Source organism: Taudactylus pleione, unplaced genomic scaffold (assembly GCF_031769625.1).
Source record: "Taudactylus pleione unplaced genomic scaffold, aTauple2 ptg000905l, whole genome shotgun sequence".
Lineage (NCBI taxonomy): Eukaryota > Metazoa > Chordata > Amphibia > Anura > Myobatrachidae > Taudactylus > Taudactylus pleione.
In genome coordinates this window covers 864,252-885,000 of record NW_028285306.1, presented here as the reverse complement: position 1 = coordinate 885,000, position 20,749 = coordinate 864,252, and the positions used below count along the sequence as shown (strand labels likewise).

General features: G+C 45.7%; 1 protein-coding gene across 1 annotated transcript in view; it reads left to right on the top strand.

The window, feature by feature from the left end:
- The window catches only part of LOC148473943 (uncharacterized), a 68,785-nt gene that overhangs the window by 2,784 nt on the left and 45,252 nt on the right, over positions 1-20,749 (top strand). The window contains exon 3 of the mRNA XM_088459326.1: positions 6,692-6,980. Within this exon, the coding sequence (XP_088315452.1) occupies positions 6,692-6,980 (289 nt within the window). The remainder of the gene's footprint in view (positions 1-6,691; positions 6,981-20,749) is intronic.

The window sequence follows — 20,749 nt, the reverse complement described above, 5'->3', positions numbered from 1 at the left end:
GCTGCCCCCACCCCTACGTGTGCCCCTAGTGACTACCCTGCTGGCCCAGGTGTAAAACAGGGCGGACGGGCCTCCCTGCCCGTCCCCCCGCTTTTCCTGCTGCTGGCCTGCTGGCAGCCAAGCGCCCCTCCCCCTTAATTTTCTCCAGCGCCATCTTTGCGGCGCCTTGGCTCCCGTATCACTTTCCATGATAACGGGATATGTGGATGTGTACACACATTAAATTAGACATTTAGTGTCTACTACGGACTATTTTTATAGCTCTAAAGGGGCCTATCCATTAGGCGACCTTAAAAACTGAACGTCTAGCGTTCAGTCCTTCAGGTCGCAGGGTGCGGTGCCCGCACTGTACAGCGTTCACTGAACGTCATTCAGTGCAGGATCCCGAACTCCTATCTGCGAACATGTGGAACCTGACGATCGTCGTCAGGTTGACGAGCATATTCCACAGATAGTTGGGGTCGGCAAGGACCCAGAGTGCACGCGCATTGCCGGCTATCCATTAGACGACTTTCTGAACGTTCCGACCAAAACCTCCTGGTCTAATGGCTAGGCCCCTTAACGTGTGTGTGCTAAATAAATGACTAAGCAATTCAGAATTGGTTTAACCCTTAACTATCTATGTTGAACACATGTGAATAATTAATATAACAAACATCTAAAATAAATTCGCAAACACAGCTCCCATGCAAAGCTGCCGCTTGTGACTACATACTATACGTGTTAGGGATTAATTATTTTGATGAATGATTATGGAATAAAAAGTATTTAATACGTGACCATATTATATATTGAATAACAAATCATCATTATTATAAGCCTCATATCATATGTTGTATATATAACACAACATGAGGGCGTGTAGCCTGGAGTGAATACAGAACAGCCAGAACTGAATGGTTACATTTGTATCATTAAACATCCCTGCAGTATATGTATCAAATCTAAATGATAGATATATCTTTGACAAACACAGTGACAAGATTGTAATAGACTTATAAATGTAGACAGCACAGAGCCGTGGTTTTAATATCTCTTTATTCATTTATAACTTTACTTTATCACTCTTTACTTCTATATACAATATTTTTATACTATATTTCGTTTGATGACCTTATTTAAGGACATACAATTCTTATAAAGATATAAAAATATTTTTTCTTATATACAATGAATAAAGTAGGACATTAGTATTCTTATTACCACATATTGGGCCTGATTCAGACCCGCTCGCAAGCACATAGCGCTCGCAAGTGGGTCAATGGGCGGGCTTTGCGCACGCGCGAGCCTCGGAGCGAGTGAGAAATTCACTCGCTCCGGGGCTCGCTACAAATGGGGCGGCTGCCCCGTTTAGTAGGCGGGGAGGGGGGGGTGGCTGGCCAAACAGACACATTCCCGAAGGAACGCCTGCCGTTTGGGGGCGGCCCTACTGACATCACACGTGATGTCAGTAGTGAGCTTCCGGCTCTATTAGAGCAGGAAGCTCACTGGGGCTTGCGGCAGATGAGACCCTACCACAAGGGTCTTGTCGCAAGCATCACCATCACCTGGTCGCTAGCTAAAGCTGTGGATGGTCACCCACAGCTTAGCGAGCGGCCAGAAGGCCGGTCCAAAAAAAAAAAACCACCCTTCAGACATGCGAGCTGCCTCCAGCAGCAAGCGGGTCTGAATCAGGGCCATAGACCAGAGGATGCTGTTTTTTTTTTTAATGTATACCCCAGTGGTTCCCAAACTGTGTGCCATGGCACCTTGGGGTGCCTCGGACACTTGCAGGGGTGCCTCAGGTTGGTGGTCCAGCACCAAAGCAAATTATTTATGGTCAGTGTAATGTAAATATGTGAACAAACAGAAGCACAAACCTGTCACCACCACATAACTGACCCTAAGGATGGCTTAGTGGTGCCGTGTAAAGACTGCTGATACTCTAGGGTGCCGTGGTTCACAAAAGTTTTGGAACCACTGGTATACCCAATAAAAATAGTTTTTGTGTATATTGTTATTTGAGGATCTGAGCGCACCTAACAAAGCTGATTCTTCTTTTCTCTGTTAATTTTGGTCTGTATATATCTAAATTAGTGGGTGGCACCTATAGTATTTAAAAAGAGTCAATATCTGAATTATTGGTAAATATAATATGTTGTATCCTCATCCTAAAATGACTATCTGTAGAATAAACTTGGTGCGGGAGTAATCCTCTCCATGTATATCCCCAGATCTGTACATTCGCATCGCGGCTCCTGCTCGAGCGCAGATATACAAACATCGGCAGATTGCGTGAAAATCAATCTAGCGTCCACCTCTTAATCGGCCTCACAGCGTTGACGCATAAATGCTCACAGGGCCCGATTCAGGGATGGACGGAACGCCGATGTTTATGCAGTTGAGTGATTATCGGTGGTCTGAGTCTCATCTGAGTCGCACTGCGCATGTGTCAACTTCATTACCATTGGCGATCACAAGTTTCTGGTTTGCCGTGTGATTGACGGTCAGGGAGCATTTATAGGTGGCAACAGGGAGGTGGCAACTGAAATGCAGGCGTGTTGCGACCATCTTTGGGCGTGTCAGCCTGTGACTGCGATCTTGTACTCAGTGTAAATGGCTCCAGCGCCCATTCTGCGTCACCAGAGGGTTACTCGGAACTCTGATAATTTAATGACCTGTCACCAAAGCTGCGTCTTTCTGCGCAGTTACTTGGATTTGTGAAGCCGCCAGTGGGCGTCCCGATACAAACCCCGATGGCTTCAACATCTGCATATTGTTGTTCAGCCGCTGCCCACAAATTTGCTACATTGGCGGCATTAGGCTTCTTCAGGCAGGGGCACATACACTACCGACGAATCGCCGCGAAGTTGCTATCCTGCAACCCGGCATCTCTGGTAAAATCCAAACATGTTGGATTTCCCTGATTTGCCGATCATGACCAAAAAATTATCGTGATTTGGAAATCGGTGAAATTTAACATGGATGATATCACTGATCATCTGACCAGCGTTTCCGTTCCCATCGCAGGATCGGACAATACGTCGCCTAGTGTATGGGGGCCTGAGGACTAGAAAGCAGTGGGGGGTGCCTAAAGCAACCATAGCACAAGCACCTGGAAATCCCAAACTAAGAAACAACACATTAATACCTTCAGCACTAAGGATGAATGGAACGTGTCTTCAGCATATACCTCAAAAGTCGGGCAGGGGCCGAGGCTCTATAACATCACATTAAGCTCCACCCCCTCCAATCAGTGGTTCTCAAACTCGGTCCTCAGGACCAGGCCTGGCTCCTGAGACGTTCTGTCAGTGTGGCCGCACAGGGGCGCCTGGTCCATCGTAAGAAAATCCCTGCCCTCCACCCACCTGCTGTATGTATAATTTTATGGTCAGGGGGAGGACGCAGGGAAGCAGCGGGCGGAGGGGAGGCACGGGATGGCGCTGAGTGCAGAGACATCTAGCGCCGGCCCTGTTCAGGACCCTAAACAGGTCATGTTTTCCAGGTCACCCAGTAGGCACACAGGTGCATTCATTACTCACTGACACATTTTAAAAGTTCCTCATGTGGAGCTAATTATTTCACTAGTGATCCAGAGGGCCAGATGTACTAAGCTCTGAAAAGTGATAAACTGGAGAGTGATAAACCAGCAGCCACTCAGCTCCTAACTGTCAAACACATCCTGTAACATGACAGCTGGGAGCTGAGTGGCTGCTGGTGGTTTATCACTCTGCACTTTATCACTTTTCAGAGCTTAGAACATCCTGGAAAACATGCACTGTTTGGGGTCCTAAGGACCAAGGCCCTCATTCAGAGGCGGTCGCAAGAAGCGAGCGCTCGTTCTGAATGAGGGCGGCTGCTTCCTTTTTTTAAGTGCGGCTCCTGGTCGCTAGCTAAGCTGTGGGATACCACCCACAGCTTAGCGACCGACCAGGGTGATGGTCGTGATGGTCAAGACCATCGCGACCATTGGGGCTTGCGATGAGACCCTAAGGTTGGGTCTCGGCAACCGCAAGCCCCAGGGAGCTTCCTGCTCTGATCGAGCAGGAAACCCCCCACTGACATCACTGCTGATGTCAGTGCGGCCGCCCACAAAACGGCAAGCGTTCCGTCAGGAACGCCTCCATTTGTGTAGCCACCCCCCCTCCACGCCTACAAAACGGGCGAGCTGTTGATCAACATCGACAGCCGCGCCTTTAATAGTGACCTCCGGAGCGAGAAAGTTTCTCTCTCGCTCTGGGGCTTGCGCACGCACAGTGCGGCCGCTGCACGTGCGCAGGACCAAAACATCGAGCTGGTTGTGAGCGCTAAGCGCTTGCGACGGACTCTGAATGAGGTTCCAAGTTTGAGAACCTGTGCTCTATACTACAGACATGTGATCACCGGAAAACAATGCCCTATACTACAAAAAAACATAAAGGTGCTCAGGATGTAAGAGGCGGTGGAGTACGCAGGCAGGGGAGCCATGAGGGGAGGGGGGTACTCTTTACACAGACCTGGGGATATAGGATGGGCCCAGCAGGGGCAGCGCTCCCCCCAGTTCCCTATGCGGAACTTCGGGCAGATAGATAGATGACTCTCTGTTGCAGCCTCTCCCCAGCCCAGGCCTCTCTCTCCCTGTGATGTGCCGGGGGGTAGTGATCACACTAGCCAGCCCCCTCAAACACTGGCCCCCCCTGTGTGATTATATTATATATTTTTTTTATGTAAGGAGGGGGTCTGGCCACACCTTCCTAAACTCGCTACGCACCTCCCAGTACTGTGGCCCGGCAGAGCTGTCGGCGGCCCTGCATGTAGGGGGTGTTTCTGAAGAAGCCCAACGTCAGATGATTTTTTTTTTCCACAATGTCCACCGCCAGTGGCCCACGATTGGAGCCCCGCAATTTGTGGGTCAGTGGGGAACGGTCAATGTGATTACAATTACATTAGAATCATCTCATTTTGTCCCCGCCCCCTCCCAACAGACCCGTGAATTGCAGCATTTTTATGCAAAGGGCGGGGCCTAATGACATGGTGCCCGTCCTGTCCCCACCTACCTGTACCTGCTGCAAAGGTGAGTTGGTGTACAGTATAATAATAATAAGTGGTTTCCAATTTTTAGACACCTTCACCCCTATATAACATTTACTGTATGTCCTTATTATATAATAGTTCACGGTAGCTGCATTTTGCAAAATGGCAGGACATTGAAACCTTAAGACAAGGTGTGTGTAGGTCCTAACTTGCACTGGCTCCAGTTCCTGTAGAATCAGCTTCTGCATACCCTGCACATATACATAACAGGTAACGTGATTGGACTGGTGGCTCCTTACAGGTAATTCACAAGACTATTCAAATAAAAATATATGTATGTAATATATATATATATATAATATATATATATATATATATATATTACATACATGTAGACACACACACACACATGAAACCCCCCTCCCCTCCCCTAACAATACTGCATTTGCCCCTTTGAAGAGTTTAGTAACACCCACCCTGGCTCATTTGAAAGGGTGGAGTCTCTATTTACAAACAATGGCCCTCATTCAGAGCCGTACGCTCTGAGCAGAGCGCACGCTCTGAATGAGGGCCGGGCTCCATTTTCATGGAGCGTCCTCCTGGACGCTCGTATAGCTGTGGGTCACCACCCACAGGCTATACGAGCGTGCATTGTGATGGCCGCGATGGTCGAGACCATCGCGACCATCAAAATTGCGAGCCGGAGCCTGCGGTTGAGGTTTTCAACCGCAAGCTCCGGAGTGATTTTGGCTCTATCAGAGCCAAAATCACTCCCACTGACATCACTAGTGATGTCAGTGGGCCGGCTTCTGACGGGAGGCGTTCCCGTGGGAACGCCCCCGTCAGGGAGGCACGCCCCCGGCACGCCCACCAAAGGGGGCGTGCTGTCAATCAACATTGACAGCACGCCCCCTTTGATCGGACACAACGAGCGAAGGACTTTCCTTCGCTCGTCGTGTCTGGCGCATGCGCACGACGGAGCTCCCTCCGTCGTGCGCATGCTCAGTCCATAACATTGACCCACTTGCGAGCGGACAGCCGCTCGCGAGTGGGTCTGAATCAGGCCCAATGTGTCCACATTGTATCTTTTGTCTGGTGATCACAAGGCAATAAACCCCTATACTGTAGACCACAGGTTCTCAAACTCGGTCCTCAGGACCCCAAACAGTGCATGTTTTCCAGGTCTCCTCACAGAATCACAAGTGAAATAATTATCTCCACCTGTGGATCATTTAAAAATGTGTCAGTGAGTAATGAATACACCTGTGCACCTGCTGGGTGACCTGGAAAGCGTGACTTATCTGGGGTCCTGGGGACCGAGTTTGAGAACCACTGCTGTAAAAAAAGTTCACAGATGGGGTACCAGTGCCCAGATCTCACCCATCCTTGAATCGATAAACAAAATGGTCCGTAGGTTTGATGTGGTAGGTTGTCTAGTTTTCAGAATGTTGTACCTTGCTACATATTTGCTCAGAGCATGGGCGCATATATAATGGGTGTCCAGGGGGCCCCACAGAGCATGCCAGGCACAAATGAACTATACCTACCTCTCCACTGTGCCAACGGTGCCAGCACAAGTTTCCTGGAGATTTCCGCATGCCCACTAGAGAAATCACCAGTGCTATTTAAAGTGCAGCAAGCTAACATTGTATACGGACGGTGATGATTGATCCATTGAAATACTCTGTATATCTTACAGCTCCGAATGTTGCACTTCGGGGGATACCTACTCAGTCCAGCACTAATTCTTATTTCGGGAGTGCTCGAAATGCCAACGATGGATCTGTAGCCAACAATTACCTTCGTTCCCAATGCTCTTTCACAAAGAAGGACAAAGACCCCTGGTGGATGGTGGATCTTAAAGGCCCTTATAAAGTCTTCTCAGTGGCCATCACTAACCGCGTCCTGGAATGCTGCAGAGAGCGGATATTTGGTGCCGAGATTCGAGTAGGAAATGACCCGAGTAATGGAGGAACATTGAATCCTAGGTAAGGACCCGAGTAATGGAGGGACATTAAATCCTAGGTAAGGACATGAGTAGTGAAGGGACATTAAATCCAAGGTAAGGACCCGAGTAATGGAGGGACATTAAATCCTAGGTAAGGCCCAGAGTAATGGAGGGACATTAAAACCTAGGTACGGACCTGAGTAATGGAGAGACATTAAATCCTAGGTAAGGACCCGAGTAATGGAGGGACGTTAAATCCTAGGTAAGGACCAGAGTAATGGAGGGACATTAAATCCTTGGTAAGGACCCAAGTAATGTAGGGACATTAAATCCTAGGTAAGGACCCGAGTAATGTAAGGACAATAAATCCTAGGTAAGGACCCGAGTAATGTAGGGACATTAAATCCTAGGTAAGGACTCGAGTAATAGAGGGACATTAAATCCTAGGTAAGGACCCGAGTAATGGAGGGACATTAAATCCTAGGTAAGGACCCAAGTAATGGAGGGACATTACATCCTAGGTAAGGAACCGAGTAATGGAGGGACATTAAATCCTAGGTAAGGACCCGAGTAGTGAAGGGACATTAAATCCTAGGTAAGGACCCGAGTAATGGAGGGACGTTAAATCCTAGGTAAGGACCCGAGTAATGGAGAGACATTAAATCCTAGGTAAGCACCCGAGTAATGGAGGGACATCAAATCCTAGGTAAGGACCCGAGTGATGTAGGGACATTAAATCCTAGGTAAGGACCCGAGTAATGGAGGGACAATAAATCCTAGGTAAGGACCCGAGTAAAGAGGGACATTAAATCCTATGTATGGACCCGAGTGATGGAGGGACATTAAATCCTTGGTAAGGACCCGAGTGATGGAGGGACATTAAATCCTAGGTATGGACCCGAGTGATGGAGGAAACATCAAATCCTAGGTAAGGACCCGAGTGATGGAGGGACATTAAATCCTAGGTAAGGACCCAAGTAATGGAGGGACATTACATCCTAGGTAAGGAACCGAGTAATGGAGGGACATTAAATCCTAGGTAAGGACCCGAGTAATAGAGGGACATTAAATCCTAGGTAAGGACCCGAGTAATGGAGTGACATTAAATCCTAGGTAAGGACCCGAGTAATGGAGAGACATTAAATCCTAGGTAAGGACCCGAGTAATGGAGGGACATTAAATCCTAGGTAAGGACCCGAGTAATGGAGAGACATTAAATCCTAGGTAAGGACACGAGTAATGTAGGGACATTAAATCCTAGGTAAGGACCCGAGTGATGGAGGGACATTAAATCCTAGGTAAGGACCCGAGTGATGGAGAGACATTAAATCCTAGGTAAGGACCCGAGTAATGGAGAGACATTAAATCCTAGGTAAGGACCCGAGTAATGGAGGGACATTAAATCCTAGGTAAGGACCCGAGTAATGGAGGGACATTAAATCCTAGGTAAGGACCCGAGTAATGGAGGGACATTAAATCCTAGGTAAGGACCCGAGTAATGGAGGGACATTAAATCCTAGGTAAGGACCAGAGTAATGGAGGGACATTAAATCCTAGTAAGGACCGGAGTAATGGAGGGACATTAAATCCTAGGTAAGGACCCGAGTAATGGAGGGACATTACATCCTAGCTAAGGACCGGAGTAATGGAGGGACATTAAATCCTAGGCAAGGACCCGAGTAATGAAGGGACATTAAATCCTAGGAAAGGACCTGAGTGATGGAGGGACATTAAATCCTAGGTAGGGACCCGAGTGATGGAGGGACATTAAATCCTAGTTAAGGACCCGAGTGGTGGAGGGACATTAAATCCTAGGTAAGGACCCGAGAAATAGAGGGACATTAAATCCTAGGTAAGGGCCCGAGTAATAGAGGGACATTAAATCCTAGGTAAGGACCCGAGTAATGGAGAGACATTAAAACCTAGGTAAGGACCCGAGTGATGGAGGGACATTAAATCCTAGGTAAGGACCAGAATAATGGACGGACATTAAATCCTAGGTAAGGACCCGAGCAATGGAGGGACATTAAATCCTAGGTAAGGACCCGAGTGATGGAGGGACATTAAATCCTAGGTAAGGACCCGAGTAATGGAGGAAATTAAATCCTAGGTAAGGACCCGAGTAATGGAGGACATTAAATCCTAGGTAAGGACCCGAGTAATGGAGGGACATTAAATCCTAGGTAAGGACCCGAGTAATATAGGGACATTAAATCCTAGGTAAGGACCCGAGTAATAGATTGACATTAAATCCTAGGTAAGGACCGAGTAATAGATGGACATTAAATCCTAGGTAAGGACCCGAGTAATAGAGGGACATTAAATCCTAGGTAAGGACCCGAGTAATAGATTGACATTAAATCCTAGGTAAGGACCCGAGTAATGGAGGGACATTAAATCCTAGGTAAGGACCCGAGTAATGGAGGGACATTAAATCCTAGGTAAGGACTCGAGTGATGGAGGGACATTAAATCCTAGGTAAGGATCCGAGTAATGGAGGTACATTAAATCCTAGGTAAGGACCCGAGTAATGGAGGGACATTAAATCCTAGGTAAGGACCCGAGTAATGGAGGGACATTAAATCCTAGGTAAGGACCCGAGTGATGGAGGGACATTAAATCCTAGGTAAGGACCCGAGTGATGGAGGGACATTAAATCCTAGGTAAGGACCCGAGTAATAGATTGACATTAAATCCTAGGTAAGGACCGAGTAATAGAGGGACATTAAATCCTAGGTAAGGACCCGAGTAATAGAGGGACATTAAATCCTTGGTAAGGACCCGAGTAATAGAGGGACATTAAATCCTAGGTAAGGACCCGAGTAATATAGGGACATTAAATCCTAGGTAAGGACCCGAGTAATATAGGGACATTAAATCCTAGGTAAGGACCCGAGTAATAGATTGACATTAAATCCTAGGTAAGGACCCGAGTAATAGAGGGACATTAAATCCTATTTAAGGACCCGAGTAATAGATTGACATTAAATCCTAGGTAAGGACCCGAGTAATGGAGGGACATTAAATCCTAGGTAAGGACCCGAGTAATGGAGGGACATTAAATCCTAGGTAAGGACCCGAGTGATGGAGGGACATTAAATCCTAGGTAAGGACCCGAGTAATGGAGGGACATTAAATCCTAGGTAAGGACCCGAGTAATGGAGGGACATTAAATCTTAGGTAAGGACCCGAGTGATGGAGGGACATTAAATCCTAGGTAAGGACCCGAGTGATGGAGGGACATTAAATCCTAGGTAAGGACCCGAGTAATAGATTGACATTAAATCCTAGGTAAGGACCGAGTAATAGAGGGACATTAAATCCTAGGTAAGGACCCGAGTAATAGAGGGACATTAAATCCTTGGTAAGGACCCGAGTAATAGATTGACATTAAATCCTAGGTAAGGACCCGAGTAATAGAGGGACATTAAATCCTAGGTAAGGACCCGAGTAATAGATTGACATTAAATCCTAGGTAAGGACCCGAGTAATAGAGGGACATTAAATCCTAGGTAAGGACCCGAGTAATATAGGGACATTAAATCCTAGGTAAGGACCCGAGTAATATAGGGACATTAAATCCTAGGTAAGGACCCGAGTAATAGATTGACATTAAATCCTAGGTAAGGACCCGAGTAATAGAGGGACATTAAATCCTAGGTAAGGACCCGAGTAATGGAGGGACGTTAAATCCTAGGTAAGGACCAGAGTAATGGAGGGACATTAAATCCTTGGTAAGGACCCAAGTAATGTAGGGACATTAAATCCTAGGTAAGGACCCGAGTAATGTAAGGACAATAAATCCTAGGTAAGGACCCGAGTAATGTAGGGACATTAAATCCTAGGTAAGGACTCGAGTAATGGAGGGACATTAAATCCTAGGTAAGGACCCGAGTAATGGAGGGACATTAAATCCTAGGTAAGGACCCAAGTAATGGAGGGACATTACATCCTAGGTAAGGAACCGAGTAATGGAGGGACATTAAATCCTAGGTAAGGACCCGAGTAGTGAAGGGACATTAAATCCTAGGTAAGGACCCGAGTAATGGAGGGACGTTAAATCCTAGGTAAGGACCCGAGTAATGGAGAGACATTAAATCCTAGGTAAGCACCCGAGTAATGGAGGGACATCAAATCCTAGGTAAGGACCCGAGTGATGTAGGGACATTAAATCCTAGGTAAAGACCCGAGTAATGGAGGGACAATAAATCCTAGGTAAGGACCCGAGTAAAGAGGGACATTAAATCCTATGTATGGACCCGAGTGATGGAGGGACATTAAATCCTTGGTAAGGACCCGAGTGATGGAGGGACATTAAATCCTAGGTATGGACCCGAGTGATGGAGGAAACATCAAATCCTAGGTAAGGACCCGAGTGATGGAGGGACATTAAATCCTAGGTAAGGACCCAAGTAATGGAGGGACATTACATCCTAGGTAAGGAACCGAGTAATGGAGGGACATTAAATCCTAGGTAAGGACCCGAGTAATAGAGGGACATTAAATCCTAGGTAAGGACCCGAGTAATGGAGTGACATTAAATCCTAGGTAAGGACCCGAGTAATGGAGAGACATTAAATCCTAGGTAAGGACCCGAGTAATGGAGGGACATTAAATCCTAGGTAAGGACCCGAGTGATGGAGAGACATTAAATCCTAGGTAAGGACCCGAGTAATGGAGAGACATTAAATCCTAGGTAAGGACCCGAGTAATGGAGGGACATTAAATCCTAGGTAAGGACCCGAGTAATGGAGGGACATTAAATCCTAGGTAAGGACCCGAGTAATGGAGGGACATTAAATCCTAGGTAAGGACCCGAGTAATGGAGGGACATTAAATCCTAGGTAAGGACCAGAGTAATGGAGGGACATTAAATCCTAGTAAGGACCGGAGTAATGGAGGGACATTAAATCCTAGGTAAGGACCCGAGTAATGGAGGGACATTACATCCTAGCTAAGGACCGGAGTAATGGAGGGACATTAAATCCTAGGCAAGGACCCGAGTAATGGAGGGACATTAAATCCTAGGAAAGGACCTGAGTGATGGAGGGACATTAAATCCTAGGTAGGGACCCGAGTGATGGAGGGACATTAAATCCTAGTTAAGGACCCGAGTGGTGGAGGGACATTAAATCCTAGGTAAGGACCCGAGAAATAGAGGGACATTAAATCCTAGGTAAGGGCCCGAGTAATAGAGGGACATTAAATCCTAGGTAAGGACCCGAGTAATGGAGAGACATTAAAACCTAGGTAAGGACCCGAGTGATGGAGGGACATTAAATCCTAGGTAAGGACCAGAATAATGGACGGACATTAAATCCTAGGTAAGGACCCGAGCAATGGAGGGACATTAAATCCTAGGTAAGGACCCGAGTGATGGAGGGACATTAAATCCTAGGTAAGGACCCGAGTAATGGAGGAAATTAAATCCTAGGTAAGGACCCGAGTAATGGAGGACATTAAATCCTAGGTAAGGACCCGAGTAATGGAGGGACATTAAATCCTAGGTAAGGACCCGAGTAATATAGGGACATTAAATCCTAGGTAAGGACCCGAGTAATAGATTGACATTAAATCCTAGGTAAGGACCGAGTAATAGATGGACATTAAATCCTAGGTAAGGACCCGAGTAATAGAGGGACATTAAATCCTAGGTAAGGACCCGAGTAATAGATTGACATTAAATCCTAGGTAAGGACCCAAGTAATGGAGGGACATTAAATCCTAGGTAAGGACCCGAGTAATGGAGGGACATTAAATCCTAGGTAAGGACTCGAGTGATGGAGGGACATTAAATCCTAGGTAAGGATCCGAGTAATGGAGGTACATTAAATCCTAGGTAAGGACCCGAGTAATGGAGGGACATTAAATCCTAGGTAAGGACCCGAGTAATGGAGGGACATTAAATCCTAGGTAAGGACCCGAGTGATGGAGGGACATTAAATCCTAGGTAAGGACCCGAGTGATGGAGGGACATTAAATCCTAGGTAAGGACCCGAGTAATAGATTGACATTAAATCCTAGGTAAGGACCGAGTAATAGAGGGACATTAAATCCTAGGTAAGGACCCGAGTAATAGAGGGACATTAAATCCTTGGTAAGGACCCGAGTAATAGAGGGACATTAAATCCTAGGTAAGGACCCGAGTAATATAGGGACATTAAATCCTAGGTAAGGACCCGAGTAATATAGGGACATTAAATCCTAGGTAAGGACCCGAGTAATAGATTGACATTAAATCCTAGGTAAGGACCCGAGTAATAGAGGGACATTAAATCCTATTTAAGGACCCGAGTAATAGATTGACATTAAATCCTAGGTAAGGACCCGAGTAATGGAGGGACATTAAATCCTAGGTAAGGACCCGAGTAATGGAGGGACATTAAATCCTAGGTAAGGACCCGAGTGATGGAGGGACATTAAATCCTAGGTAAGGACCCGAGTAATGGAGGGACATTAAATCCTAGGTAAGGACCCGAGTAATGGAGGGACATTAAATCTTAGGTAAGGACCCGAGTGATGGAGGGACATTAAATCCTAGGTAAGGACCCGAGTGATGGAGGGACATTAAATCCTAGGTAAGGACCCGAGTAATAGATTGACATTAAATCCTAGGTAAGGACCGAGTAATAGAGGGACATTAAATCCTAGGTAAGGACCCGAGTAATAGAGGGACATTAAATCCTTGGTAAGGACCCGAGTAATAGATTGACATTAAATCCTAGGTAAGGACCCGAGTAATAGAGGGACATTAAATCCTAGGTAAGGACCCGAGTAATAGATTGACATTAAATCCTAGGTAAGGACCCGAGTAATAGAGGGACATTAAATCCTAGGTAAGGACCCGAGTAATATAGGGACATTAAATCCTAGGTAAGGACCCGAGTAATATAGGGACATTAAATCCTAGGTAAGGACCCGAGTAATAGATTGACATTAAATCCTAGGTAAGGACCCGAGTAATAGAGGGACATTAAATCCTAGGTAAGGACCCGAGTAATAGATTGACATTAAATCCTAGGTAAGGACCCGAGTAATGGAGGGACATTAAATCCTAGGTAAGGACCGGAGTAATGGAGGGACATTAAATCCTAGGTAAGGACCCGAGTGATGGAGGGACATTAAATCCTAGGAAAGGACCTGAGTGATGGAGGGACATTAAATCCTAGGTAGGGACCCGAGTGATGGAGGGACATTAAATCCTAGTTAAGGACCCGAGTGGTGGAGGGACATTAAATCCTAGGTAAGGACCCGAGAAATAGAGGGACATTAAATCCTAGGTAAGGGCCCGAGTAATAGAGGGACATTAAATCCTAGGTAAGGACCCGAGTAATGGAGAGACATTAAAACCTAGGTAAGGACCCGAGTGATGGAGGGACATTAAATCCTAGGTAAGGACCAGAATAATGGACGGACATTAAATCCTAGGTAAGGACCCGAGCAATGGAGGGACATTAAATCCTAGGTAAGGACCCGAGTGATGGAGGGACATTAAATCCTAGGTAAGGACCCGAGTAATGGAGGAAATTAAATCCTAGGTAAGGACCCGAGTAATGGAGGACATTAAATCCTAGGTAAGGACCCGAGTAATGGAGGGACATTAAATCCTAGGTAAGGACCCGAGTAATATAGGGACATTAAATCCTAGGTAAGGACCCGAGTAATAGATTGACATTAAATCCTAGGTAAGGACCGAGTAATAGATGGACATTAAATCCTAGGTAAGGACCCGAGTAATAGAGGGACATTAAATCCTAGGTAAGGACCCGAGTAATAGATTGACATTAAATCCTAGGTAAGGACCCGAGTAATGGAGGGACATTAAATCCTAGGTAAGGACCCGAGTAATGGAGGGACATTAAATCCTAGGTAAGGACTCGAGTGATGGAGGGACATTAAATCCTAGGTAAGGATCCGAGTAATGGAGGTACATTAAATCCTAGGTAAGGACCCGAGTAATGGAGGGACATTAAATCCTAGGTAAGGACCCGAGTAATGGAGGGACATTAAATCCTAGGTAAGGACCCGAGTGATGGAGGGACATTAAATCCTAGGTAAGGACCCGAGTGATGGAGGGACATTAAATCCTAGGTAAGGACCCGAGTAATAGATTGACATTAAATCCTAGGTAAGGACCGAGTAATAGAGGGACATTAAATCCTAGGTAAGGACCCGAGTAATAGAGGGACATTAAATCCTTGGTAAGGACCCGAGTAATAGAGGGACATTAAATCCTAGGTAAGGACCCGAGTAATATAGGGACATTAAATCCTAGGTAAGGACCCGAGTAATATAGGGACATTAAATCCTAGGTAAGGACCCGAGTAATAGATTGACATTAAATCCTAGGTAAGGACCCGAGTAATAGAGGGACATTAAATCCTATTTAAGGACCCGAGTAATAGATTGACATTAAATCCTAGGTAAGGACCCGAGTAATGGAGGGACATTAAATCCTAGGTAAGGACCCGAGTAATGGAGGGACATTAAATCCTAGGTAAGGACCCGAGTGATGGAGGGACATTAAATCCTAGGTAAGGACCCGAGTAATGGAGGGACATTAAATCCTAGGTAAGGACCCGAGTAATGGAGGGACATTAAATCTTAGGTAAGGACCCGAGTGATGGAGGGACATTAAATCCTAGGTAAGGACCCGAGTGATGGAGGGACATTAAATCCTAGGTAAGGACCCGAGTAATAGATTGACATTAAATCCTAGGTAAGGACCGAGTAATAGAGGGACATTAAATCCTAGGTAAGGACCCGAGTAATAGAGGGACATTAAATCCTTGGTAAGGACCCGAGTAATAGATTGACATTAAATCCTAGGTAAGGACCCGAGTAATAGAGGGACATTAAATCCTAGGTAAGGACCCGAGTAATAGATTGACATTAAATCCTAGGTAAGGACCCGAGTAATAGAGGGACATTAAATCCTAGGTAAGGACCCGAGTAATATAGGGACATTAAATCCTAGGTAAGGACCCGAGTAATATAGGGACATTAAATCCTAGGTAAGGACCCGAGTAATAGATTGACATTAAATCCTAGGTAAGGACCCGAGTAATAGAGGGACATTAAATCCTAGGTAAGGACCCGAGTAATGGAGGGATGTTAAATCCTAGGTAAGGACCAGAGTAATGGAGGGACATTAAATCCTTGGTAAGGACCCAAGTAATGTAGGGACATTAAATCCTAGGTAAGGACCCGAGTAATGTAAGGACAATAAATCCTAGGTAAGGACCCGAGTAATGTAGGGACATTAAATCCTAGGTAAGGACTCGAGTAATGGAGGGACATTAAATCCTAGGTAAGGACCCGAGTAATGGAGGGACATTAAATCCTAGGTAAGGACCCAAGTAATGGAGGGACATTACATCCTAGGTAAGGAACCGAGTAATGGAGGGACATTAAATCCTAGGTAAGGACCCGAGTAGTGAAGGGACATTAAATCCTAGGTAAGGACCCGAGTAATGGAGGGACGTTAAATCCTAGGTAAGGACCCGAGTAATGGAGAGACATTAAATCCTAGGTAAGCACCCGAGTAATGGAGGGACATCAAATCCTAGGTAAGGACCCGAGTGATGTAGGGACATTAAATCCTAGGTAAGGACCCGAGTAATGGAGGGACAATAAATCCTAGGTAAGGACCCGAGTAAAGAGGGACATTAAATCCTATGTATGGACCCGAGTGATGGAGGGACATTAAATCCTTGGTAAGGACCCGAGTGATGGAGGGACATTAAATCCTAGGTATGGACCCGAGTGATGGAGGAAACATTAAATCCTAGGTAAGGACCCGAGTAATATAGGGACATTAAATCCTAGGTAAGGACCCGAGTAATAGATTGACATTAAATCCTAGGTAAGGACCCGAGTAATAGAGGGACATTAAATCCTAGGTAAGGACCCGAGTAATAGATTGACATTAAATCCTAGGTAAGGACCCGAGTAATGGAGGGACATTAAATCCTAGGTAAGGACCGGAGTAATGGAGGGACATTAAATCCTAGGTAAGGACCCGAGTGATGGAGGGACATTAAATCCTAGGAAAGGACCTGAGTGATGGAGGGACATTAAATCCTAGGTAGGGACCCGAGTGATGGAGGGACATTAAATCCTAGTTAAGGACCCGAGTGGTGGAGGGACATTAAATCCTAGGTAAGGACCCGAGAAATAGAGGGACATTAAATCCTAGGTAAGGGCCCGAGTAATAGAGGGACATTAAATCCTAGGTAAGGACCCGAGTAATGGAGAGACATTAAAACCTAGGTAAGGACCCGAGTGATGGAGGGACATTAAATCCTAGGTAAGGACCAGAATAATGGACGGACATTAAATCCTAGGTAAGGACCCGAGCAATGGAGGGACATTAAATCCTAGGTAAGGACCCGAGTGATGGAGGGACATTAAATCCTAGGTAAGGACCCGAGTAATGGAGGAAATTAAATCCTAGGTAAGGACCCGAGTAATGGAGGACATTAAATCCTAGGTAAGGACCCGAGTAATGGAGGGACATTAAATCCTAGGTAAGGACCCGAGTAATATAGGGACATTAAATCCTAGGTAAGGACCCGAGTAATAGATTGACATTAAATCCTAGGTAAGGACCGAGTAATAGATGGACATTAAATCCTAGGTAAGGACCCGAGTAATAGAGGGACATTAAATCCTAGGTAAGGACCCGAGTAATAGATTGACATTAAATCCTAGGTAAGGACCCGAGTAATGGAGGGACATTAAATCCTAGGTAAGGACCCGAGTAATGGAGGGACATTAAATCCTAGGTAAGGACTCGAGTGATGGAGGGACATTAAATCCTAGGTAAGGATCCGAGTAATGGAGGTACATTAAATCCTAGGTAAGGACCCGAGTAATGGAGGGACATTAAATCCTAGGTAAGGACCCGAGTAATGGAGGGACATTAAATCCTAGGTAAGGACCCGAGTGATGGAGGGACATTAAATCCTAGGTAAGGACCCGAGTGATGGAGGGACATTAAATCCTAGGTAAGGACCCGAGTAATAGATTGACATTAAATCCTAGGTAAGGACCGAGTAATAGAGGGACATTAAATCCTAGGTAAGGACCCGAGTAATAGAGGGACATTAAATCCTTGGTAAGGACCCGAGTAATAGAGGGACATTAAATCCTAGGTAAGGACCCGAGTAATATAGGGACATTAAATCCTAGGTAAGGACCCGAGTAATATAGGGACATTAAATCCTAGGTAAGGACCCGAGTAATAGATTGACATTAAATCCTAGGTAAGGACCCGAGTAATAGAGGGACATTAAATCCTATTTAAGGACCCGAGTAATAGATTGACATTAAATCCTAGGTAAGGACCCGAGTAATGGAGGGACATTAAATCCTAGGTAAGGACCCGAGTAATGGAGGGACATTAAATCCTAGGTAAGGACCCGAGTGATGGAGGGACATTAAATCCTAGGTAAGGACCCGAGTAATGGAGGGACATTAAATCCTAGGTAAGGACCCGAGTAATGGAGGGACATTAAATCTTAGGTAAGGACCCGAGTGATGGAGGGACATTAAATCCTAGGTAAGGACCCGAGTGATGGAGGGACATTAAATCCTAGGTAAGGACCCGAGTAATAGATTGACATTAAATCCTAGGTAAGGACCGAGTAATAGAGGGACATTAAATCCTAGGTAAGGACCCGAGTAATAGAGGGACATTAAATCCTTGGTAAGGACCCGAGTAATAGATTGACATTAAATCCTAGGTAAGGACCCGAGTAATAGAGGGACATTAAATCCTAGGTAAGGACCCGAGTAATAGATTGACATTAAATCCTAGGTAAGGACCCGAGTAATAGAGGGACATTAAATCCTAGGTAAGGACCCGAGTAATATAGGGACATTAAATCCTAGGTAAGGACCCGAGTAATATAGGGACATTAAATCCTAGGTAAGGACCCGAGTAATAGATTGACATTAAATCCTAGGTAAGGACCCGAGTAATAGAGGGACATTAAATCCTAGGTAAGGACCCGAGTAATGGAGGGATGTTAAATCCTAGGTAAGGACCAGAGTAATGGAGGGACATTAAATCCTTGGTAAGGACCCAAGTAATGTAGGGACATTAAATCCTAGGTAAGGACCCGAGTAATGTAAGGACAATAAATCCTAGGTAAGGACCCGAGTAATGTAGGGACATTAAATCCTAGGTAAGGACTCGAGTAATGGAGGGACATTAAATCCTAGGTAAGGACCCGAGTAATGGAGGGACATTAAATCCTAGGTAAGGACCCAAGTAATGGAGGGACATTACATCCTAGGTAAGGAACCGAGTAATGGAGGGACATTAAATCCTAGGTAAGGACCCGAGTAGTGAAGGGACATTAAATCCTAGGTAAGGACCCGAGTAATGGAGGGACGTTAAATCCTAGGTAAGGACCCGAGTAATGGAGAGACATTAAATCCTAGGTAAGCACCCGAGTAATGGAGGGACATCAAATCCTAGGTAAGGACCCGAGTGATGTAGGGACATTAAATCCTAGGTAAGGACCCGAGTAATGGAGGGACAATAAATCCTAGGTAAGGACCCGAGTAAAGAGGGACATTAAATCCTATGTATGGACCCGAGTGATGGAGGGACATTAAATCCTTGGTAAGGACCCGAGTGATGGAGGGACATTAAATCCTAGGTATGGACCCGAGTGATGGAGGAAACATCAAATCCTAGGTAAGGACCCGAGTGATGGAGGGACATTAAATCCTAGGTAAGGACCCAAGTAATGGAGGGACATTACATCCTAGGTAAGGAACCGAGTAATGGAGGGACATTAAATCCTAGGTAAGGACCCGAGTAATAGAGGGACATTAAATCCTAGGTAAGGACCCGAGTAATGGAGTGACATTAAATCCTAGGTAAGGACCCGAGTAATGGAGAGACATTAAATCCTAGGTAAGGACCCGAGTAATGGAGGGACATTAAATCCTAGGTAAGGACCCGAGTAATGGAGAGACATTAAATCCTAGGTAAGGACCCGAGTAATGTAGGGACATTAAATCCTAGGTAAGGACCCGAGTGATGGAGGGACATTAAATCCTAGGTAAGGACCCGAGTGATGGAGAGACATTAAATCCTAGGTAAGGACCCGAGTAATGGAGAGACATTAAATCCTAGGTAAGGACCCGAGTAATGGAGGGACATTAAATCCTAGGTAAGGACCCGAGTAATGGAGGGACATTAAATCCTAGGTAAGGACCCGAGTAATGGAGGGACATTAAATCCTAGGTAAGGACCCGAGTAATGGAGGGACATTAAATCCTAGGTAAGGACCAGAGTAATGGAGGGACATTAAATCCTAGTAAGGACCAGAGTAATGGAGGGACATTAAATCCTAGGTAAGGACCCGAGTAATGGAGGGACATTACATCCTAGCTAAGGACCGGAGTAATGGAGGGACATTAAATCCTAGGCAAGGACCCGAGTAATGGAGGGACATTAAATCCTAGGAAAGGACCTGAGTGATGGAGGGACATTAAATCCTAGGTAGGGACCCGAGTGATGGAGGGACATTAAATCCTAGTTAAGGACCCGAGTGGTGGAGGGACATTAAATCCTAGGTAAGGACCCGAGAAATAGAGGGACATTAAATCCTAGGTAAGGGCCCGAGTAATAGAGGGACATTAAATCCTAGGTAAGGACCCGAGTAATGTAGAGACATTAAAACCTAGGTAAGGACCCGAGTGATGGAGGGACATTAAATCCTAGGTAAGGACCAGAATAATGGACGGACATTAAATCCTAGGTAAGGACCCGAGCAATGGAGGGACATT